This window comes from Lucilia sericata, unplaced genomic scaffold, assembly GCF_015586225.1.
Source record: "Lucilia sericata isolate MDLA Ls3-8-SP2 unplaced genomic scaffold, ASM1558622v1 Contig000915F_arrow, whole genome shotgun sequence".
Lineage (NCBI taxonomy): Eukaryota > Metazoa > Arthropoda > Insecta > Diptera > Calliphoridae > Lucilia > Lucilia sericata.
In genome coordinates this window covers 33,181-60,345 of record NW_023994902.1, presented here as the reverse complement: position 1 = coordinate 60,345, position 27,165 = coordinate 33,181, and the positions used below count along the sequence as shown (strand labels likewise).

The window sequence follows — 27,165 nt, the reverse complement described above, 5'->3', positions numbered from 1 at the left end:
TTTATTAGCAAAACTGATGTATATTTCATACAAAATTAATATTAATTAAATACATTTTCTTCCTTATTTATTATGTCATTATTTTTCAATGTACATACTTTAGAAACATTTTAAGAATTTGTTCTGATTTACCTACTTCTAGAATGGATGGGTTCATACAGAAACAGATTTTTGAACAGCAATTTTAGAAATAATGATACTGCCTTTTCTTCTGCAACCAGTTTTGAGGATGTGTATTTCTAAAGTTCTTCGGTAATAGTTATATGTACACTAGTTCATCGGAACGTATAAATTCTGGAACTAGTTAAAAAATCTCAAAAACATAAAATTAATTAACTTAATTTCTTTATATAGAAAAGGATTTCACATGAGAAGAAATAAGTTATAATATTTGAAAAAAATTTAAAAAATTATATTTTATGTTAAATTTTTTACTCAAAGAAGTTGAAAACTATAATTTAGTTTTGTTATAGAAACAAAAATATTGTAAAATAGCAATAAAATTAACAAAAAACATCCAATTTTCTTTTTTCGATTAACCTAATAATTTCGAATTATCCGCTTATTAACCGGCTAACATAAAACCACAAATAATTATTTGTCAAATAAACAGAATACATAATACAAAAACCCGAATAATTCAATACCCTAGTATTTATTATGGCATTTTATTATTACGCCTTTTAATACTTTATGTGGTTTTGCAATTGGTTTTCGGTAAATGTTTGGTAATTTTTTTTTTAGAATCATAATTGTTCATCTGGCAACACTGTTTATAAATTTGAGGAGCTGTATGTTGTAAGTAAGATCGCACTGTCGTGTTTACCTCTTGTTATTGGTGTATTAAGACGATCATTAAGTTGTTACTTTTCGTTTGCTGGCTGGCTTTACGGCTGCTTGTTCCCACTGAACTTAATTGAGAGATTGAATGGTTTGACGAAACGGTTGAAAGGTTTGATGGTGTGTATGTGTGTACAATGCTCAATGTTTGATCAACAAACTAAATGGTTTGACGTTGCTATTGATCAACGACTAGAAGACTGAGCGACAGTCGACTGACCGTCCGACCAACTAGCTTACTTTTTAGTACGTGTGTGGATTCTCGGTGCATTTCAATGTGTGCGTTTGTGTGTATCTACAAACATACATATTCATCCGTCCATATTTATGTTGTTTGTTCTCTGCTGCTCTAGCTACTTTAAGCAAACCATTGCAAGTTGTTTGCTCTTATGCATCCTTGATTAACACTTTAGTACGGAAATAACTTACTTACTAAACGCACGCGTTTATTGCTCGTTACATTATTACTTTTAACAATGTAAAAATACAACAAATAAATAAGAAATTTATAAAAATAAATGATTTTACTTTACGGAAAATACCATGTCGTTCCGTTCCGTGTGTATAGTAAAGATCAAAAAAGTCATAACAAGTTTAAATAAAGTCTTTAATTTAATAGATTTTTCTTCAGTCATTATTGTTTAAATTTAAAATATTATCACCATTTTACATATAATTATAAAATAATATATTACAAATAACATAACAAACAAATGTATCTATAAATGAAATATAATTTTCGAGTTCCATTGCTTCGTGGTACCTTGTAACCAAAACGATCTTCATATTTATGTGTAAGTTACTTACAAAACACAACGCCGGCGGTTAGTCAACTACAAGATTCTTTAACATCAACAACAGAAACAAATATGTATCGATCGAGAGTAATTAAATAAAAGGAATAAAAAAATATATGATGATGAATTTAAAATAAATAAAATGGTAGAAAACTAAAACGAAAACACAGAAAATAACAAATGAAATATCAATAAAATTAAAAACTAATTAAATTCAATCTCAACAAAACAAATAAAAAAGTTAAATAAACAAATTTTTACATGTGTACATAGAACTGTGTGTGTTTTTTGTGATATCAACAATTTCACTTCAGCAATTGAATTTCATTTTAAAACTAAATCCAAAGCAGACATGGATGCTTACGCTTTGCCGCCATACTTTCCCCTAGCGTAAGTTAACTATTTTATAAATAAATCAATGTAGCTTTTATTTGGCCAGAAAACAACTGCTGAAAAGTCCTAAATAAAAACATCACAGGCAGAGGCTTTCAATTGTTGTTTACTGATCGATCAGTTTTTAAACAAAACGTTTTATTTGTTCGGTTATTTTAGCGACGCACGGAAACAAAATTTTTTAATACTCTTTATCTTGGGAAAGGTTCTCTCTTCTAAGAAATTTTATTATTAAATACCTAAATGATTAAGTCATTTTCCACCTTTGCACTATGGAATCTATTGCAAAATAAAGATGTTAAAAATTTGCAACATTAAACTTGGATCACATACTTTAATTACTTTAATGCCTTGCTTTAAAAAGAACTTTTTATAGCAAATTTAAAATTGTCTTAGTTTTTATTTTTTATTATGGTGAATATTTTATAGATAAATTAGATATTATTTTTTAAAAGTATAGTGGACTTCGTTTTACTTGATGTTACATATGTATGTCATTTATGCAATACACTTTTTCTACCACATTTTCTATTTTTTAATATACTTAAAAATACGTCGATATCTATGATATTTTTTAATACCTCAATTAAAAACACGTATATTATTTATATGTTAAATAACATATAAGACTATAATGGGTGTAGGCGATAACTTTAAAATGAAATAAATAATCATAATAATAAAAAATCATTTAACTTTATTTAAAGACGTTTGAGCAATTTTAGAATATTAGCATATGAAGGCCTGTTGCTGTAATATGATAAGCCACTCGATGCTAAACTGCATTCCCACCAAAAATATTTTCATAAAATTTTAATGTAATTATTTTATATAACGAAAAATATAAGGCCTGAAATTTATACAAGTTTCATCTAATTTTAGAATTTTTTAAAATTTTAAAATCGTTTTTCTCAATATTTTATTTTGTGGCATACTGAGTTACAGCAATAAGCCCTTCATATGTATTTCTTTAATAACAACTTAAAAATCTTGACTTGTTTATAACTTGGGCAAATATGATGATTAATTTTTTTTTAATTTTTCTTTAAATAAGTAATACAAAAGTTTCAAATATTATTAACATTCATTTTGTAATCGTATATATTTGTATTGTATAAGTTTAACAGATTCATTAACATTCAAATTTCGTATATAACATTCAAATTTCGTATATAATGTTTGGTTAATTTCAATGGTTTTGATTGTTTTCGTTGAATAGTAATAATCTGGTCTGTAATTTCCAGGTAATTGTAAATCCATGTAAATAGAAATTCAATACTTTGAACAAAATAATAAATATGTTATAATATTTTAAATTTATATTTTAATCATTTCCCTTTCTTGTTAGTAAGAAGGCAAAGAAAAGTATACATTTTATTATGTAAATTGGGTAATCTTAAGTCCACACAAGTCCACTTAAGTTGCATAAATATACATTAGAATTTGACGCCTTTCTCGAAAAAACTTTTATTAAATTTAGTTAATATTTAGTATTCTTTATGGCGGCATGGAAGATATTGGAAAAATTTTTAATATTTAATTCGAAAACTTTAAAAGATTAAAAAATGTTTATATACATACATGTTTAGAAATAATAAATCGGATTAGGTTATGTTATATATAAAGTTAAAATAAAATTTCATTTAATATCTATGTGATATATTTTTTTTAATTTATGGAATACTTATCTGTAATATGTATATACTTAAATTATTTTTCAATGTAAAGGTTAAACAGTTATAACTGAGGTATTCTAGCAATAGCGGGCTGTAACGACACCCAAACTTGACGAAAACAATAAAATTATTTGATTGAATAATTGAAAATATTGATAAATTTTTAACCTCAAGACGTTGGTTAACTTTAGGTAAGAAGATCTAACAGAAGTCAAACGACTTCATAAAATGTATAAATAAAGATTTCTTCGAGCTGCTAAGATCTCATATATGGCAAAAAAGGAGTTTTTCCAAACACTGGTAGATTTGTATATAGTTAGTGTTCTAGTCTGCCACATCGGTCATGGTTTCAATTCCGATAGTGGCCTAGATTGTGATAGGACATAAAATCTGTTTTTAAACTTGACGTGATGGAGAAATTCTAAGGCCAGACTGGGAGTCAGCGCTGCTCAATCCTTTTAAAGTCGTCACATCGAATGATCTGATCGAATTATTTAAATGGAGTATAACAGTTGATTTGATTCTATATGTATGAAATCTACACGGTTTATCAGAAAATGGCATAACTGAAAAAAATTGCGCAGCATAAAAACGTTTTCGTCTCCATCAGTTGCTTTTGTTTACTTTTAAAAACCTTTACTAGCTCGAGATCTGAAATTTGTTAAAGAATAAATTTTTTCAAATGTTTATTAACTAGATTATTAACAACTAACACGTTGAGGGAGAGAAACCTCTAAAGTAAATACATATTGCAATAATTAAGCTTTTGTTCTTTAGATGATAAACCGTCTTTTTTCTTATGGAAAACTTCCGGCTATTTATTAAATATGGATTTTGAACCTCAGACCGAATAACAGAACAAAATATCAAACAGTAAATGTTTTTTTAATGCGAGTTTGGTTGTTTGGTAGTCAAAAATTTATTTACATACATACACTGTATGTAAATAAAAATGCATGTAAATAGTGATGGAAATTTTATTTAAAACAATAAATAAAAAAATTCTGAATTTGATATACATATAAAATGTAAACTATATTCCCAAAAAAACAAAAAAAAAGTTACCCTAATATACATATTTACTATAGGCAAACAAACAGACCGAAAGACATGCGTAAAATTATGGAGAATTTGCAATGTGTCAAGTTATTAGTTGACACAATCGAACGTCGCTTAAACACACCAACTACAGACGCACTAATTATCTGGCCGTCTGTCAATATTTCTTTACCTTTACTTTTACATGCCTTTTCTTATTTATTTATTTAAGTTTCTATTTTTCTTCTGTATTGTTTCGTTGCTCGTATTGTATGTGCAGAAATGTCTGCTACTTAATTTGAATCGCCCAGTAGTGGATTAAAAGAATATTGTATATCTGGATGTTTAGATCACATACAGAAAAATACGTACATACATACATACCAAATACAACTAGGCCGCGTTTTACTCTACAAATTTTTAATTTGAATAATTTGTAATAAATATTTACACAATGGTTGACGTTTTCAACATAAGTACATGTTATAGATAATTTAATACAATATCACCTAATTGGGAACGTTTCAGAAATACTTTCAGAGCATAAGCGAAATAGTTATGACCACATACTACGTTCTCTACATGAACAAAACTTAGCCTTTTTCTAAAAAAATTGATAAAAGTCGGAACTCATCAAGATCGCACAAATTTTTTTTTTATCAAAATTAAAAGAACTAAATTTTGATACATTCTTATTCAGAATAGAAATGTTTTCCTCACTCAAACTTGTTGTAACTTTTACATAAACGATCTTTTACGAGTAAAGGGAGGATCAGGTGTATATGTGTATACACTATATTGTACACACTATATTGTACACACTATATTGTACACACATGCATAAACGTTGTTCATAAATAAACTTATTTTTATTTTCTTTACAAATTTCATAGAATTGTCAGCAGTATGTCTTTTTTCATATATATAAATTACAACAAAATAAAGAACAACACAAACAAAAGTAATGAAGAAAACAAAAATAACAAAAACAAAATAACTCTAAACACATTTGTTTGTAGTGGAAACAGGTACCTTTCCTCAAACCAACACAGTCATCATCCATCCCTATTTCGATCATATAGATGTTTTCAAATTACATTTATATACATGTATTAACATACAGCCATGCCTATTTTTTACATGTGAATATATGTGTATACATATGTACTTATTATGTTAAAAGCATTTTATTTTAAACAACACACAAATAAATAACAAAAAACTAAAATAAAACGAATGAAAGCAACACATTTAAAAAATCTATAAAATTTGAACTACCTATATGGCACTAACGAGCGGGGAATGTATTCCAAGTATCCGAATTGAAAACTAAGACATTCAGAATATATCATTTATACGGCGTTGTCCGGGATTTCTGAAGAGTACAAAAAGTTCCATTACTGTAATTTTACCTTGTTTGTAATCATTTAAATTGCAGACCTTTTTTAGTAAACACATAATATTCAATTACCCAACATTTCAATAATACTTCTTTGAGGTATTTTGGCATACTATGCTATGCTATGTATGTCAGAATCAGATAATTTATTTTAATATTTTAGATATTTCTTCTATGGTGAGATAATGAAGCATGACGAAGATCTTTACAGTGCATCATCAATATCATTTACACATGCAAACATACATACATATATAAATTTGGGAAAAATTAACGTTGTGTTGTAGGAGCCCTTCTGTGTTTGTTTTTACACTTTTCTTTTCATTAACCTGCAGAGAAGTGGTGTTGTCGGCTGCTGCAATGTGACAGACAAACGGACAGACAGAAAGTAAATATTCTACGGGTATGCTCGGAACAACTCTCTGTCGAACTGATAAAATTGTGCTCTTGTATTAATGAAGTTTAAAATTTATCTTTGCGCACACAGACTCCAACACAACACATTTTATATCTTAGTGCGTCCCGTTGTTATACGTATTCCGTATTTCGTGGAATGTCTTAATAAAAATAACAACCATACAAAACTATGATTGTCATAAATTTGACCATCAATAACAAGAAACACAAAATTGAACAGAACAGAGGAAAAACAACCAATGGAGTTTTTTTTTTCAAATTAAGAACACAATTCGATTTGAATTTTCATGATAAAATAAAAACATTAACACATCACTTTCCGAATCCGAATCAGCATCATATTTTTCCATCACATTAGGTTTTCAATATATTGATTGATCTTTAGAAAAGTAGACCATCGACTTTTTAAAATTTTTGTCCTGCGTTATTTGGACCTTTCAATTATTGCGACATTTAATTTAATTTTTCGGCATATAAATTAAATGCCGAAACTTAATATTCAGGTAATAATTGGATAGAAGTAAACCATTTGATTAGTTTTTATTCTGTCACAAAAGGTTTAATAGCGCTCTGTACGCATGTTCGTTTAAAATTTCATATAATATGGTTTCACGCGCATTCTGAAAACAACTTAATTAAGCATTAAACTTTTTGCTATTAATCATCAACAGGGCAAAGATTTGTATGCAAATGCATGTTTGTAGTCAGTTACTCAAAATACAATTAAAAAAATTTTTAAAATAAATAATATAAAAGAATAAAAAAATGTTTGGTAAACAGTAAAGAAGCTATCTAAACTCTTTTGGAAATTGTATGTAACTCAAAATAACTTTTAAGTAGTTTTCTTTTCGAATCAGAGAATTTGCAACAAAATGGCATCGATTTGTTGTTGCATATTTTGTTATAAATTCATAAATTACATATTTTGCTTTAAAATGCATACATTTTGCATATTTTTAACATTTTCACAGCATAATTAGCATATTATTTGTATTAAATATTTTTAAAATTAAAAAAATAAATTAAAAAAAAACTGTTTACAATTTTAAATTTTAAAGAAATATCTATCTATACTGCTTTGGACAATTTTTCCAGGACCAATAGATGAAAAGTTACACTCATTTGAAAAAAAACCCTGTATGACCAAAATGTCCAACTTTGATCCCTTCTAACTGCGGTAGTAATTGGCCGATAAAGTTCTTGACCTATGTGTCTGGCCTACTATCCATAGTACTGGTGCAAATTTCAAATTTCACGAGATTGACACGAGATTGTGATTCTGTTAAATAGGTATTAGAGTACATTAAGCGGTGCCTCTGTCATCAAGAACCTATGTATTTATTGTCAAAAACTTAAGTTTTAATTATCTATAAAAATTTACTTAAATTCAATAAATGAAAAATTAGTGTCAATAAATAAATTTCAATATTTTTTGGTGCATATTTTCAAAATTTTTAGTGCATATTTTTCAATTTTATAGTGCATGTTATAATCGCATATTTTTCATTTTTTAGTGCATGAAAATCCTTGCCTTGGTGATAACAAATAAATTTCACAAGAAAATATTTTATTTTCCACATTTTTTGTGCATATTTTCCCATTTTATAGTGCATATTATAAGCGCATATTTTTAAGTGCATGAAAACCCTTGCCTTGATCATCAACATCTCAAGCACACAAACGTTTCTTTGTTGTTTACTCTTTTTATACCCTGCAGTTCGTGACAGCTGTCTCCAACTAGTGATTTTACCTATTGACTAAGGGCTACAAAATATGTGTATGTGGTCAATTGATCTTGAACATAGCTGTTTATGCGACTACCAAAATATAATTTTTATTTATAATTTTTCTCGGAGAATTTCTTGTTTTTTACAATTTTCACATATCTAAATGTTTTCTGTTTATCAAAATTCTATATATGTATGTAGTTTATATATTATTTTAATTTTGCAAAACACATTTTTGTCCTATATTATGTTAGCTATTTAATCAAGAATAATTGAAATACATATATGTATTACGTATACGTAATTTAACCTAAAAAATGTGTTTCTTATTGTGCTTTCTATGTAAATAATATTTTGAATGTTGTTCATTTATTTAAGTCAATAGGGTTTGAAAAATTCTGATACTCCATTGGAAGCTCCTCTTAAGGACCTTTCATATATCAAAATTTCATAATATTCCTTTGCGTGAAGTATTAAAAAAGATAATATACATACATAGTATGTACGATTCATAAATTCAATTCAACGAATTAGTTAGACATCTGAGAAAAAATACTGCCTAAAAGAGATAAATTAAATCCTTGTAAAACTACTACCACTCATACATACATTTTATATACGTACATTGAAATTAATACGTATATAGTATACAGTGTAATTAAGTTATTATAACAGTATACTTTGACCTTTATTTGCTTTAAATATATCTTTTTTATAAATTCTGCAGTTTATTTAACGCAGGTATTAAAATAATGCAAGAGAGATACCGACAAATTACCTGTACTACAATTTGAAGTAGATCTGTAAACATTTTTTAAATACATACATCCCTCTTACAGCTTTGTTTTAGTATTTAGTACAACTGCATTTTGTGTTTTAATTTATCGTAATTGGAACATTGTGTTCTTAAAATAAAATCTTTACTAAGAACGAATCAATTACACTGGACTGATATCCCCTTTTAAATTATAAAAATTATAATAAAATTCGACGTGCTAGAAATATTTTAGAACCACATCTCGATTCTAGAGCAATTAAGCTATCATAATCAAGCTCTAAAATTCAAAGAAGGAAAAAAATATTTTTTGCAGACCAGTGTTATTTATTATAAAATGTACGTAATTCTAATATAAGTTTAATATTTTCCTGAAAAAAGAATATTATACAATATATAGTTTATTCTAAATTATACCAAATTCATACTTGTGTTTTAAAACATAAATATTAACTTGCCCATTATTAACTGTAGCAAAAGAAAGAAAAATCTTTTTCTGTTCTTAATTATTTTATATTAATTTAATGTTCTCCTGAAAAATGTTTGAAATTTGTTCCACCGCCACAAATAAACATATAGAGATACAATATTATCGAAGTCACTGTAGCCACTTCAGAAGACGAATATTGCTAAATCAATTTTTCTATTCAGGGGCCGAATTGTAGCATACGTAATCAAGTAAAACTTATCGTAATTTATTTTTTTTGATGATAACATTTGATATCATCGACCGACGGTACTTGCAAGTACCGGGTCCTTTATTGAAATATATCTTTAAAGTGTCATATTTTCCACGAAATACATGCAGAAATACCTACAATTTTAATCCTTTTTCCGAAGAGATGCAGTGCTTACAGGTACTTGTAGTTTTTTTAATTTTTAACATGATCTCTAATTTGGTTATAATAAATTGAATATGAATGTGTTACTTTTTTTTATACTCAACATAAAAGTGACTAATTATTGGCATTAAAGAGCAAATAAGTGTAATATTCCAGTTATCTAAATGCTTACCATGCGTACTATATATCCTTCCAGGTCTGTCAAAAGCATGAAACTTGTGTTTCCAGCTTAATTTATATCGTGAACATAAAATACGTAGTCCACAACTGGTAAATTCGATACCGAAATTTAAAAATTTTAAACTAAAGTTATAAAAACTCCCAATCTTTAAATTAACAGCTTTTATTTTCTTAAACGTTTTAATCATTTAAATTATTCTAAAGTGATGGGATTCGGTACACCGGACTTTTTTAACAAACACAACAACAATAATTCGTACCATTTTGAACAGTCAATTATAAAAGAAAACAAGCCATTACCTTAAGAAGTATGTATGTATATATGTATGTAGTAGTATGTAGATATGTTTAACTTCAATTCAGAAACATGGACAACAGAAAATCATCTCAAAATAAAAGGGAAAGACTAAAAAGTCTTTTAGCCAGCAAAACAACCAACCAAACCATACTACCTACAAATCAGGCTAACTGCCATTTGTCGATACCCATTCAATGGGAATGAATGGTAACATTGTTAAACTTACACGCACATAAAACATCTGAATGCAATGTATATGTATTGGTTGGACAAATACATCCATCGAACCATCCACATACATTAAACGAACATGCACCATAAGTATTATACTTAGATATAGGCCTTAATGATGCTGAGATGCTCAAAAACAATTGGTGGGCTTTTATTGCTGCAACACAAACTCGATTCGTAATTGGTTGATCATCGATCTACCACAGAGCTAAAAAACAAACTAAAATACAAACAAAGGTTTAATAATGGAAAAATGAAATTTGTTTCCAAAATCTGATCAGATGTTGGAATATAAAAGACCATTCTAATAATACAATACACGTTATAATTAAGTTATCAAACGCAACAGCACATATAAAAGATGTTTAACAAATATTTTATGTATTTCTTTTTTAATAAAAATTTTATTATACTTTATGTGTATACATATGTATGTACATATATATCTGTATATGTGTATATAAAAAGGTATTCTTATATTGGTACATGTAAACTATGTAAGATTTTATGTGTATATTTGTGTAGGTTTTCTTTGATATTTTACCGTATAAATTTACTGATTGAGATCTCAACAATAATCACATTGAATTTTTGAACGTAAACGACTTAATCATCTTCTAAATTATCATGCATGCCCAGTCATTCAATCAACCAACAACAACGACAACATCAGCCGCAACAGTAATAAAAAACACACAAAAACCAGGCCTACAGTAAGATATATGTACAAGTATATCAAAAGATATATGGACACACAATCATACTTACCTACATATAACCAATGATAACCCAGCAAACAAATTCTCATCGTTTTTTGTGATGAAAATAGACATAAATTTTTTTCAAAAAAATTTTAACAGCATAACTTAAATATATGAATACACTTAGGGACTAGTTTGCAGCTAGATATGTATTTACAATTGGTTTAAGAACTAAAACATCACTACAACAATACGAAAACAACATGAAGTTATATTGTTTTTGTACTAGAATTGGCTTGCTGTTTAAAGCAGCTGATATAGTTATAAAAAACAATTTCTAAACATAATCGTAGTCAAACACTAAAGTCGGTTCTTTTTAAAAACAACTTTAATATTTAAACCTGTTACTTACTAACTGCTTCTTAACTATTGTGGAAATTAATAATAGTTTTAAGTTGAACCAGCTTTAAGTGGGTGCTTACCCAGGAAAAACTTACGTTGAAAAGTAGTGAGTTGAAAAGCTCTTTTCACTACTTCTTCATTAGCATTTTAAGTCATTATTTTAACACGGTGATGTCATTGGAGGCAATTACTTCCACGCTCGCTTACAAATAGGTAGTTAAATAAGTACTTGCAATTTCTCTTACAAAACAGTTGTTGAGTAAGTTGTTTTATTTTTTTATAATAAAAAGAGCCAGCTAGAATACGAACCAGGGCCCAAATTACGGCATACGATATCGATCGAAATCTCAATAGAATCTAAATGGAGATTCCGATCGATATCGTATGCCATAATTTGGGCCCAGGGACTTCGGTTTGTTAGTCAAATGTTCTACTCACTGCACCACTGCTTAGCTATTTGATTGCGCGTCAAATAATGGTTTTCACATTCAAATAATAATAAATAACAAAGCATTTAAGTTGTTTACCTTAATTCCGAAATATTTCAACAATTTGTTGAAAAAAATGATTTTCTAAAAGACGGGTTATATTGGGGCAAGGTTAAATATGGGCATATCCTTATAAATTTTGGTACATGGCTTTACGTTTATGTATGCTGGATTTCATCGTGATACTAGTGAATTATTGACCTTCAATTCATTTTCTGAAGGGGACTTTGTATGGGGGCTAGGGTCAAATAAAGTCCGATAATTACGAAAATCGGTAGTATTATTAAGACGTATATAGAACTAAGTTTTGCCGATTTTCGTAGGGATACTACAATGTTTAACATAATTATAAACTCAAAAGCCCTTTTCGGGGGTAGGGTTGTATGGGGCCATATTCAATAGGCTACGTCGTTGGGCCGAAAGACATGTATGGTCCAAATTTTATCAAAATATCTTGAAAATTGCGACCTGTACCTTGCGCACAAGGTTTACATGGACAGCCAGCCAGCCAGGCAGACGGACGGACGGACATGGCTTAATCGACTCAGAACTTGTGAGTCGATCGGTATACTTTAAGGTGGGTGTAGTACCAATATTTTTGTGCGTTATAAACATCAGCACAAACGTATAATACCCTCCCCACTATGGTGGTGTAGGGTATAATTAACATAATTCATACAACGTTTGTCAGCCATGCAGGACTATACTTTCCCACTTGTTTTTGGTTTGATCTGGAGTTAAGGTGATGTTAACTTTAAATAAATAAATGATGTTAAATTAAAATAATAAATATTTATACGTATGTCTTTTTAAATGTAAACAATTAACAGTCATAAAGCAGAAAGCATAAAATAGTCTGCTGCTTCATCGCAATCACCTGTAAAATTTTGCAATGAACATAATGTTCAAATTTAAAATAGGAAATTTACCAAAAATCGAACAATATATCAAGCAAATTTCATCAAATTTGTTCAAAAATCTTATTAGATCTGGTAATTTAACCCAATCATGTTCACAGTAACATTAATGTACATTTTACTTCAAATACATAAAGGTAATAACCACTGTAACGTCTTCTAAAATCCAAACCAAAATCAATAAGCAAAATTTAAAATTTTTTCACTAAAATCGGTCTGTATACACAATTATACTGACATATTCAAATTTTACATTTCTGCCATTTCTGTGGGCAAAAATGGGTTATTACATATTTTGAAAATTTTCTAATTCTTACTAGTTATAGTTAATTTTTCTGCTATATATACAAATGTCTGCTGGGTTATACTACAAATTTATAAATTCTTAATCACAAAAACAATCATACATACATATGTAAATGTACAATACAGTCAAAACGATTTCAACAATTAACAGCGTCATGATCAATTTTTATACTTTTTTATTTAGTTTTAATTTTATCCAAATAACCTGTTTTTGTTTAGTGTGCTGTAGCAGTTGTTTCATTGTACTTCATCCAGGTACACAAATGTATCAACTTGATCTCAACATGGGTTAGTGTATCTTCCAAAAACGACAGACCACGCTGAAACTCGATCGAGTGTGTAGCTAAACAACGGAGAGAAAAATAAAATTATGTTGATAATGTTTAATGAAACATTCTTCAACAAAAAGGAGAGGTCTATCGCAATGTCCTGATACGTTTCCCCAGATTAGACCTTTCTCTCTCATTAACATCCCTCAAATTTGTTTATTTATTACAGTTTAATAGTTTAAATAAAGTTTACTTAATTAATTAAATAAATCGCTAAAAATAATTATATATATATATTTATATATATATTGACACTAAAGTTGCTCCGACAAAATTTGAGGATTCTAAATGTTATATGATCTCAAATATACGGATTTTATATTTTCTTAATATGGGCGTGGCTCCTCGCCCACTTGGAATTTCAAAATAAAAAGTAGCCTATTACCTATTCCAGACATACAGGAATACGCTGTATAACGTTCAAACATACAAATATACATATAAACATAGAAACATTCAATTTTATATATATAGATTTGCAGTCCAATAGTAAAACTACATTTTAATGATATTGGTCGAATTATTTCTGTGATTTATTTTATATTCCTGATCAATAAATAGAAAATGTGTGTGAAGTTTCTGAATTTGTGGTTAAAACAGATTCTAAATCACATTTGCTGTAGACTTTAAACGTTTTTGAGTCCTACCCCTATTTTTTTTATGTCTGTATCCTAACAAAAATTGTTTTCATACAAAATGTGTTTTGACCGGCAGTATATCTACCGGTTAAATGATAAACGGAGGTTAAGATAATGACACTTAAAGTGTGAATTAAAGCTCTTGCTTCCAAATGTATTCTATAAAATTAAATATAACTTATTCAGTAGTTTTTGCTCTGTTAAAAGTGGCGCTTTAAATTAGTGATTTAAGCAGCAGAAATGTTGATTAAGGAGTAGGAAATTTAAGAAAAAAGTATTACAATGTTATGATCGAGGATTCAAAAATGCATACAGGATTCAAATATACATACATATGACAAATTTTCATTTATCTGGCAACATTTTTTATAAATTTTCGATATTGACAGGCTTATATTAAGACCTGAAATATTTGGTACACAAGAAAATTTTGGTTTTATTGTCCCTTATTCAGTCAGCTACAACAACAAACCATATAATGAAGATATTTAAAGTTTTTTACTGTTGTCAAAAAAGTAAAATAACACACACACAAAAAATGGTCAGACAGACAAACATCTGTCTACAGCATGAACCAATAAAATCAAAAGGGAAGAAGAGGAGATTGAGCAACAGGTATGGATGGTATGACTGAATAAGACACAATAAAATCCCTATAACATCACCAATTAACTGTGAAAATTATGTTGTATGTAGCAAAACTGAACATTTTGGTATTTTTTGGATTTTGTTCTTAAGCAACTTATGTAGCTATCTGTTGCAAAAATTTTATGATAAGTTCTAGATAAATTACAAACAATGAAAACTTAATTTAACTTTTAATCTAGGATTAAGGACATTGGCACAGAACTAATAGGTCGACTAGTTCTTTGGGGTATAGAGTGATAGTATTGATTAATTATTTAACAAATTCGAAACATTTTTCTCTTTAGTGGAGGTCATTGTTGTAATAACGTCAAAACTCATAGATGTTATAATAAGTGAGATATACAAATGTTTGTGCGTTTCGGCGTCTAATCAGTTAGCATATATTTCATTCTTAATGACTTATTTAGGATGTCAAGACGGCCCTTGTGTCAATATTTAAGTGCGATAATCATGTCTGTTCTGTAATTCGTTTTGGTTTCAAAACCGAATTATGTGTTCTGCAAATCGAATTTTAAATACCCTTCTTACTAAAACCCATTTAACTATTTAATTTTTAGATAACTTGACAACATTTTTGTTTCCGTAGTGAGGGTACTAACATTTATTGCATGTGTGGAACTAATTTTGATTAGGTCCAGAAAAATTTATATTAATAGGCCAGTTCGAAAACATTTTAATAGAATGATTTATCTATACACAGAACATACTCATGTCGAATTTTATCTGGATATAATCATTTAATAATAAATTAAGTGGTATTAAGTGATTTTCAGAAGTAAAATTCCGTATAACGATTTATAAATACAAAATACACATTTATGTCGAATTTTATCCCGATAATTTTGATTGTTAATGTGCGTTTACGTAATTTTCAGAAATGGTCCTTATATGGGAGTTGTGACCAATTATGGACCTAGGCTTACCAGACGTACTGTTTTTAGCAGTACGCGTACTTTTTTAAGTAATTGTACTTTTAACTACATAACCCCTAAAGAAGTACGCAAATGTACTTCTTTTTAGTATTTATACTTCTTTTTGTACTTTTTTTTTTGTATTTTACTATAATTTTATAGATGTAAGCTTGACCATAGACAAATGTTCCATAGAATCGCTATTTAAGGACTTTATAGATAATTTGAAAGTGAATTTATTAAGCTCAAAAAGGCAAATTCTACTATAAGAGGTTGGGATGCCTTTGTCATGTATAAAATAATGCGCTTCTTAAAAATGCTTTAAAGTTATTAAAATTTGAAACCACTGTAATGAAAGTTTTTAATGAATTTTTGACATAAAAAAGACTAAAAATGTGAAGGAAATGTTTTAACCGTCTTGTCCATACCCGAGCAAAATTACGTACATCAATACCCAACATACCCGGGTATGTCATACAATTTATATGGCTATTTCATCTTTTTATACATTTCTAGTGTATAATTCAGATAATTATTAAAACTAATTTAATGAAACGTCTGTATATATATATTAAATAGACTAATCATAAACCATTAAATTTTAGCAATTTCTTTTATAGTTTTCTTATTTCTTTCCTATTAACAAAAATATCATATGTAAAAAACCTAAAGAAAAACGCCTTCATAAGGTATAATGTACATTATGCAGAATTTGACTTTGTAAAATTTTGACTTCAAGAAGCTATTACTCAGTGACCAGCTTTATCCAGCCCCGCTGTGGAACGATTTTTAAAAAACTATACTGCCATTCTTATTTTTCGTTGCAGGGTGGCTAATTTCTTAAAAAATGAAGTATCTGAGGATGTTGGAAGAAAGTAATAATTGATATGTTTTAAATAATAAATAAAAAATAATTTAAATAATAATAGATTTAAAACACAAATTCAAATAACAGAGAAGAAATTTTAATTTTTTTCTAACAGAGATAGAAAATTTTACTGGATATCTTCTCTTTAGATAAAGATATCAAACATATGTTCACAATAAATGGTTGATATTTAAAAATGTAAACAAATGAAACAAAAATTTGGTGAATTTGACGTTTTCTAAAGAAAAAAATATAAATTAATAGCACAATAATATCAAAAATTTTGATACATTTTTGTCATAAATTAGTTTTTAAATGACTTTGTTGTGAAAAATCATCACAACCAATGTCAATCTAGTGTTTTTAGAACAATTTTTTTTTTTAAATAAACAATTGTACTTTTTAGTTCAATTGTACTGCTTTTTTAACTGCGATGTACGTTTTTTTTTTGATTTCAAATCTGGCAAGCCTATATTTCGTATAAGAATTTGGTAGAATGATTTGTATGTACACAAAACATATTCACCTCTAATTTAGCACAATACCTTTATATGTGCGTTTAGGTGATTTTCGGAAGTGGGCCTTATATGGGAGCTATGATCAATATATTTGAGGGAATTATTAACGATAAATTAATTTCCGGGAATATACACCTTTGTATGGGGGCTATTTAATTTACAATTATGTTAAAAAACGCAAAAAATAAATTTTTAATTTATTTGAATAAAATTAAAATCAATTTAATTTCGACGAAATTTGTGTACTCGGTTTTAAAACGAGAAAAATTATGAGAATTCGTTTGTAAAGAGAAAATTACTCGGATTCGGTTTACAGAACAGACAGGTATTTCTTTCTCTACTTCGACTCGGTCTTTCTTTTTTTCCTTTGGGAAATAGGCAATTTTGATTATAAATGCATAAGATTTCAAAGAGTTTCCTAAAACATATCAAATACTAACCACAGCAGGCATGGTAAATTTTAATGTGAGCAATAAAAAATTCCACGAACCTTCGCACATTTGCAATTGCATTCACTGGAGTCAACAATTCATTCCCTTTCATTCCCTATTAATACACTATAACAGAAATTTTTAAACATAGACGTTGTCGCGTTTGTTTCTGCTTGAATCAAATAAATATGTACGTACAGAACAGAAATGAAAAATTAAAGAGAAATCAAACGTGTAGTATTTCAGGAACATAAAGTAAATTAACGAGACAACATTTTAAAAGCTTTCATTCGATTCATTATACACTATTTATCCGATCATTGTAGATTTTGAATAACAAAGTTTATTATTTGTGGTTTATTTAAACAATTTTTTTCAAACATGAAGATTTTTAATATTAGAAAGAACAATTTAAATATTTTCATGTGTAAAATAATGAAATTTATGTAATTTCGAAATCCCATAAAATCCCGAATACCAGTATTTTTAAAATACAGTCCCGATTGGCATCCCTAATAGATACCCTGCAGTTCTAATAGCTATTTTGAACTTTGGATTTTAACTATAACTAAACTAGTTACTGAACATGTAAACACATAGTACATACATATATTGTACACTTAACTACTTTCGAAGGTATAATAAAGAAAAAATGGCTTAAAATGAGTTTTCTCATATATTTTTTTAAATATGTGTATGTATGTAAATATTTCTCTGATAAAAGGGATGCATTGTTTCCGAGCAAAACTACATGGTATGTACATACATATATACGTATTACTCCTTTACACCAACACAGCTGCCTTCAGAGTAAGTAAATTAAAACCTTAGACTCCGTCCGCTTACTTCCATTGCTGCAACAAACAAAATTCAGCAACAAAATAACAAAAACAACAACTGAAACCAACTCTGATTGCAGAATAAACATATAAACAAACGAACAAAGAATCATCGATACAGCAGCAACAATATTATAAAATGACTTTATTAAATCATATACTCACTGCTAGAAGGGCCGTTGAAATCCTTATTTTTAAAATGCAAGATAGAGAATTTAAACTGATGAAAAAGTTAAAAAAATAAAAAACACGAAAGTATAAGAAACAGCAATAAAAAAGCAGACACAATGCATTAATTTGCGTTTGCCACTAAAATTCTTCTTATTTTAGCCTTCTGCGAAATAAAGAATACTGACTTGTGCATACACTGGGGTTCATAATTACAGAGCCAAATTTTATAAATCTGTTGCTGTCTGGAATTTTTTATTACTTATTACTGTATTTGTTTATTAGAATTTTTGTTCTTGAATTCATTCTACTTATACGAGTTGTGTTGATTTATTTTAATTTCTCTGAAAATTGAAATAAGATATTAAAAATTGCAATGAAGAATTTTTGTCTAAATAAACAATAATAATCTTGGAAAATGATAAACTAGTTTTTTGTGTTAATTTTTAAAATTTTACAAAATTTTAAAAATGAACACTGTTTGTAATACAATACACAATCTCCACCGATCTTTAAAAGAATCGATCCATTCTACAACCCTTTTTGTTATTATATACTCTAAGATCGTAATTATTTTTAAAAATTCTGTAGAGTTCGGTCCACAACTGACTCAACTCCGATGAAAAGCCCATCTCCGAAAATTATGTTCTTGATGTTTATTATATTATTATCGATATATAAAATAAATCTAATAAATGAGTAACTGCCGATACGATCGATTTATAAAAACCTAAGTATATGTATGGGTACCGCCTTCAGAAATAAACTTTAAATTTACAAAAGCTTTGATGTTTTTTATATGAGATTCAGCATAGCCGAGTATAACACTCCTTTCTTCATTTATTATTTTTCTGTTAGAATGTTTTTATATCTGTGGAAAAAACATTATTTTTGCATATTTTGAGATACTTATGTAAACTTTCTTTGTTACTTATATATATACATGTGTACATATATTCGATGATAGATAACTAGATTTTCTATTAAAAGCAATTAAAAAATTTCAGTTAAAGGAAATCAAGAAAAACATCTGTATAAGCAATATGACAATAAAGTTTATATTTTTTTATTCTTACTTGATTTTCAATGAAAGAAACTTTGTACATATAACAAAATTGTAAAAACAAGCCATTGTTAAAGTTCAATATATAAATTCATGACACAAATGAAAACAATGACACAAATATTTACATAAATAAACAATACAATTTTTCGGTTGCTGTATTTACGCATGTACAACAGATGTATCTTAATTATGTATTAAAACATATGGACAAAGAAGTAAACACATTAATATTTACCCATTCATGTACATACATACATTCATGTACATACATACATACATACATACATACATACATACATACATACATACATACATACATACATACATACATACATACATACATACATACATACATACATACATACATACATACATACATACATACATACATACATATATACATACATACATACATACATACATACATACTACATACATACATACATACATACATACATACATACATACATACATACATACATACATACATACATACATACATACATACATACATACATACATACATACATACATACATACATACATACATACATACATACATACATACATACATACATACATACATACATACATACATACATACATACATACATACATACATACATACATACAAACATACATACATACATATATAGAACTAAGTTTTGCCGATTTTTGTAGAGATACTACAATATTTAACATAATTATGAACTCAAGAGCCCTTTTCGGGGGGTAGGGTTGTATGGGGGCTAGATGACTCAGAAAGATTCTGAGTCGATCGGTATAATTTAAGGTGGGTGTAGGACCAATATTTTTGTGTGTTACAAACATCAGCACAAACGTATAATACCTTTCCCACACATAATTAACGCTTTTTGCCTGTTTAGTTTTAATTCCCTACTATTTAAGATCTTATGTTCATAGAATATTTTATACAGAAAATACAGAATTCCCTTTTTTACCTGTTTTCCAATCTAAGGGCGGGCTTTTGAAATAAACACATTTCTGAGGCTATAAAAATCATAATCTATAATATTTTGACTTCAAAACAAAAAAATCACTCTTAAAAAAATTGCCCCTTTTTTTCGTTGCCCTATTTTTTGTCCCTTTTTGGTCAAATTTTCGCAACGGCACTTTACCAAAACATATTTCTGACACTTTAGAGAGATTTATCGAAAATATTTATGCTTAAATATAAAAAATAATCAGTTTTTTCGCTCAAAAGAACTACTTTTGCACGTTTTTTTATCCATTTTATACCCTTTTTGTCCCCTTCTAGTCCGTCCAATTTTTTAAAAATAGAATAGCCTATTTTTTTTATATACATATATCCCACTCGCATCCCATAATGGGACTATAAAGCCCTTCAAAGAAATTGTATAAGCTTTCTTTTAAGCAAAAAAAGGCCCATTTTGAAATCTATCAAAAATAAAATATTTTTTAACTCAACAATTGCTGTGTTTTTTCGAAATTTTATCTATAAAATTTAATATGAATTATTTGACAGCATTCCAATTTTTGCTAAGTTTGGACATAAACTAATTAAAAGAAGTTAGAATGCTATATTTGGCTCTGCCGAATCTTAAATACCCTCCACCTGCAAACTACTTTTTATTAAAACCCAATATAAATATGTTATAAATGGTTAAAGTTATAGGGCCGAATTTATAATTTATACCAAAGAAATAAATTTTACTTAAGTATTAAAATACATATTAAGTACTAAAGTACTTTATTTCCCTTATGGAGAACCAAGTCCATAGTTTTGATTCCTGTTTATAAATTGTCAATATGTACAAAATTTTGTGTTGATACCGATATATTTGAGGAAGTTATTAACGATAAATTAATTTCCGGGAATATGTACCTTTGTATGGGGGCTATTGGAAATTTTGTATTATGTATAATTTTAAACATAATTAATCTATAGATGGAAAAAATAATCTGTGACAAAATTTGTCGAATTATCTTTGGTAGTTTCTGAGAAAACTACTCAAGAATTAGGGAAAAAAACTTAATTTTTTTTAGGTAGTCTGAAATGTTTACTCATAACTTTTTACATTGTGAACCGATTTTGCTGATTTTCAACACCAAACGATTTAGCTATGTCCGTCTGCCTGGTTAAAACACGCTCACGGTAAAACTAAGCAAATGACATCAACCAAATTCACTGAGAATATTCATTGTTTTCCTAAGCAGTTTGGGATTGAAAATCAGCAAAATCGGTTCACAACGTAAAAAATTATGAGAAAAAATTTCAGACTACCTAAAAAAAATATATATATATATATATATATATATATATATATATATATATATATATATATATATATATATATATATATATATATATATATATATATATATATATATATATATATATATATATATCCATATATAGGGAATTTTTTCAGAATCGGTCCATAACTAGCTCCCATATAAGGTTCGCTTCTGAAAACCACTTAGTGCAACATAATTTATTATTAAACTGGACATGAGTATGTTCTGTGTATAGATAAATCATTTTGATTATTTTTTTTTTCGAATTGGTCCATTATTGGTCATATTTCCCATATAAATTATCGGCAGCATCGGCCTAATCAAAATTAGTTACATACATACATGCATTAAGAAGTTACAAAATGATAAATAGTATCTTAATTAAGGAAACAAATCATATGCCGGGTTTTACAGTTCTCCATAAGGGAAATAAAGTACTTTGGTACTTAGTATGTATTTCAATACTTAAGTAAAATTTTTTTCTTTGGTATAAATTATAAATTCGGCCCTATAACTTTAACCATTTATAACATATTTATATTGGGTTTTAATAAAAAGTAGTTTGCAGGTGGAGGGTATTTAAAAATTCGGCAGAGCCGAATTTAATTACTAATTTTTTAATGTACCATATTTTATGTATTTTATATTTCTTTTAAATTTTATAATGTTGTCTACGATAAAATTTTTAGATATTATTTATTTTTCTCAATAATTTGTTAAACACTTTATTTAATCCGATCTAGTACAGATAAACCATACATAAACTGATATAAAAATGGCAATACCAAAATATTTTTAATAGTAAACGTATTTTGCTTATATCTTACATGGGTAAACATATAAAAACCTACTATTTAATGGTTGTTTGATAGTTTAAATAGTTCTAAATAATATATGTAATATGTTTACATAGTTATCATTATTTATTTGTTGTAAAAATAATTATTTTTCAGAGAATCATTCTCAAATTTATAATTGTCATAAATATATAAGTAATTACAGTAACTAAAATATTGATGAAATTCAATAAAAATAACAAGTGTTTGGTTATGACAACAAAATATTGTTACAAAAAAACATAGAATAGTTGTCCTAACAATGCCGAAACATGTTTTTTCTCTGCGTGTACTTAGTGGGGTGCGAGAGGAATATATACATATATAAAAAGTAAAAATGAATGAATTAAGAATAGCTATCTGAACTCCTTTGGACAATTTTTGCTAGGACCAATAGGTGAAAAGTTACCCTGTATAACCAAAATGTCCTATCCCATCTGACTCCAGCAGTTCTTGATCGATAGAGCTGAAAGTTTGCGTCTGGCCTATTAGCCCATAGTACTAACCTTGGTGCAAATTGTATCCAAATCTGAAGACATCGATTTTTAAAGTTGGGTCACTTGACACGAAATTCCCCATATATATAATCTTCTGTAATAATAATTTGTCAATATTTAACTAATTGATTAATAATGAAAATTTTCTTTTATCACCAAAAAAATCATGGTTTTTATGCGCCAACCTAATGAACATGTATGTATATAAATGCAGATATTAATATGCATATTATGCGACCAACCATTTAATTTTTTTCTGTGAAAACTCTAAATCGAATCCGAAGCACGTACTAACTCTTAACGATTATATATAAAATTTATGTTTTCTGCTTATTTATTCTCTTTTTAAAAAGTTTATTAACCCGTTTGTAACACAATTGGTTTTTATTTTTTCATAATACTTATTTCAAATGTTTCCTACTATCGCTGTCAAACGCAAATGTTCTGTTAATTATTCGCAAGTTCCTAATAAAAACCAAGCTTGAATTATCATTTCTGTATTATACAAACTAATAATTATTAAGAAAACCATGACGCAGTTAGCTTGTCATTCATTTTAGTTTTTATAGTCTAATGTAGCAGATTCAGATGATACACATGTAGTTTCCTTTACTACTTTTTTATTCGTTGTTTTTTAAGAAAAATATTAATATATTTTTTATGAGTTTCTGTTTTAAATGAAATTTTAACAACCAATAATCATTGCTTGTATATTTCATTTAAACTCTTTATTGTTTTAGGAATAACAATTCAATTTGAATTCGAAATATGTATGGCATCTTTGAAGTTTTGAGATTAATATTAGCTACCACATTTGTATGTTATATTTACATTCGAATCCAAATTGAGTAAGAAGTCGTTTTCAAAAATCGTGTATGTCATAACGGTGTCTTATTTTTTTAACTGTACTGTTTCAAATACCTAGTTTTTTTCGTTTTTTGGCATTGTAACTTGTATTTAAATATTTAAGAAGTATACATTATCCATTTGTATTTACTTTTTCTATATTATAATATGTATGTACCTTTTTATACCCTTCACCTTCGTGCGAAGGGTATATATAAGTTTGTAATTTTCCGACCCTGTATAGTATATATATTCTGGATCCTTATAGGTTGATTAAGCCATGTCCGTCTGTGTGTCTGTTGAAACAAATTTTATGAAGACCCCAGATATCTTCGAGATTCAAATTTAAAAAAATTCTGTCAATCATGACTTCGAGAAGTTTCCTATTTAAAATCAGCAAAATCCGTCCATAAATAACGCAGATATTGTTGTTTTCTTGTTTCGTCATTGCTAAAATAGTGGTAAAGTCGGGAAAAATTTTATAAAATTTAACTTTTTTATATAGACTATGGTGAAGGGTATATAAGATTCGACAATGGTAAATAAAAACTCTCATTTGTTTTAATTGCTACTTATTATAATTATTGTTGTAGTAGATTTTTATAACTTTATATTACTTATAAGGCTCAGTTATAATAAATGAAGAAATAATATACTTAAACAATAATATACCTAAATATCGAAATATTTTCTATTTTAGATATTCAGATTTACAATATTTGGCATCTCGAAGAGCAGCAGCCGTTGCTGCTGCAACTGTATTACCACCACCAACCCAACAAGCTACATTAAATGGTACTAATAGTGGAAATGGTATAGACTGTGTGTCAGCAATTGGGACAAATGGAACACATACCTCAGAAAATGATAGTAATGCACCGCCTGTACAAAATGCCAATAGTCAGAGTCCTATGATGACCGCACATAATACACATCTTGGTCATGCGGTACATCACCATGCCAATCATGCTGGTTTACATGCACCACCACCTCCACCACATCCTGTTGCTTCTCAAGCCCATGAATTCCATCCAGCCTATCGAATTCCAGGTTATATTGAGCATTTATATTCTTTGCAGCGTGTAAGTCCCACTTCTTCGTTTCACGGTTAGTATTTAAAAATTATGGTAAACCTTGAAAGAGATTTTCAGAGAAATATATAAAAAAATAAATATACTTAAAATACAATTGAAAAATTTTAATTTTCAGATCCTTACTCCAATTGTGCCACAGCGTTTCACTTAACTGGCTTGGGACTTAATTCTGGAGATTATTTGGGTGCTCGAGGCGTTGGTTCCTTAGGTGAATTGCATCCTGCAGCAGCAGCTGCTGCGGCAGCTAATTCCCTAGCTAGCACTGATTTTCACTTTAGTATTGACAATGCCAGACTCAGTTCGTCACGTACGGGCAGTATAAGAGCAAGCATTAGCCGCAAAAGGGCTCTTTCATCCTCTCCCTATTCAGATTCATTCGATATTAATTCAATGATTCGTTTTTCACCCAATTCCTTGGCCACCATAATGAATGGTTCGCGTGCTAGTAGCGCTGCTAGCGGCTCTTATGGTCATTTATCAGCTGGCGCCATGAGCCCAATGCATAGTGCTATGTCACCGCATATACAACAATTGCAAGCCCATTTGCTCAGAGCTAGTGCTGGACTTCTGCACCCACTTCCTACACACCAAGCAGCAGCTGCTAACATGATCTCCATGGGTCATGTACATACTTTGCAATCAGCTGTTGCTGCTGCAGCTGCTTATAATGCGGCAACCGCCGCCAACGGAAACCCTAGCAATGTCAGTGCCAACAATTCTCCTTTCCATCCCCCGTTGAATGGACACACAAATACCCATGCCGCTAGCGTAAATAGCAATCAAAACAATATGATTAATAGTACCACTAAACAAATGGTAAATAGCCCGAATTTTATCTTGTAATGAGATTGATTAATTTTTCTTATTACTATATAGCATTATGAAGAAGTATGTACGGAACGTTCTAAGGGTGAACAGCCCTCTTCCACCTCGCATAACGATATCACTCAACAGGAAGCGGATAGTGCTTCTGCTAATTCGGCAACTGCTCGAAGACAGCAGCGTCCTAATAAAATCACTACATCTAGTAATTCTGCTACGCCAACTACTACCTCTACGAAAACGCAACACCACCACAGCAACAATAATCATGTGCAATGTGGACCACCCACTACTACTACGCCACACAGCGATTATGACTGTGCCACCGTGGATACGACTGACATAAAAGATGAACCAGGAGATTTCATCGAGACCAATTGTCACTGGCAAGATTGTGGTATTGAATTTATGACGCAGGACGAGTTAGTAAAGCACATAAATAACGATCACATACAAAGCAACAAAAAGGCATTCGTCTGCCGTTGGGAAGATTGTTCACGCGGTGAAAAACCATTTAAAGCTCAGTACATGCTTGTGGTACATATGCGTCGTCATACAGGAGAAAAACCACATAAATGCACGGTAGGTAAAAAACAACGTACATGCAGGTACTCAAATTTAGTAGATTACAAGTCGCAGTCCCTGTAATATGAATGAACCACAATGACAACATGTATTTATTGTATTATTCTCCTTTTGATTTATTACAGTTCGAAGGATGTTGCAAAGCGTATTCTCGGTTGGAAAATTTAAAAACCCATTTGCGTTCGCACACCGGTGAAAAGCCGTACACTTGCGAATATCCAGGATGTAGTAAGGCTTTTAGCAATGCTAGCGATAGAGCTAAACATCAGAATCGCACACACAGCAATGAGGTAAATTGGCTAACATTAATTCCTCCTAGTTTGTTTACATTTAGTTCATAAATATGATTGTTTTTACTTGCA

General features: G+C 28.8%; 1 protein-coding gene across 1 annotated transcript in view; it reads left to right on the top strand.

Annotated features, from left to right (window-relative positions):
* Window positions 1–838: 838 nt before the first annotated feature.
* LOC119609028 (transcriptional activator cubitus interruptus) overlaps window positions 839–27,165 on the top strand; it is a 30,997-nt gene continuing 4,670 nt past the window's right edge. The window contains exons 1-5 of the mRNA XM_037963701.1: window positions 839–2,027; window positions 25,003–25,409; window positions 25,512–26,212; window positions 26,273–26,800; window positions 26,929–27,093. Coding sequence (XP_037819629.1) covers window positions 1,990–2,027; window positions 25,003–25,409; window positions 25,512–26,212; window positions 26,273–26,800; window positions 26,929–27,093 — 1,839 coding nt within the window. The 5' untranslated portion in view covers window positions 839–1,989. The remainder of the gene's footprint in view (window positions 2,028–25,002; window positions 25,410–25,511; window positions 26,213–26,272; window positions 26,801–26,928; window positions 27,094–27,165) is intronic.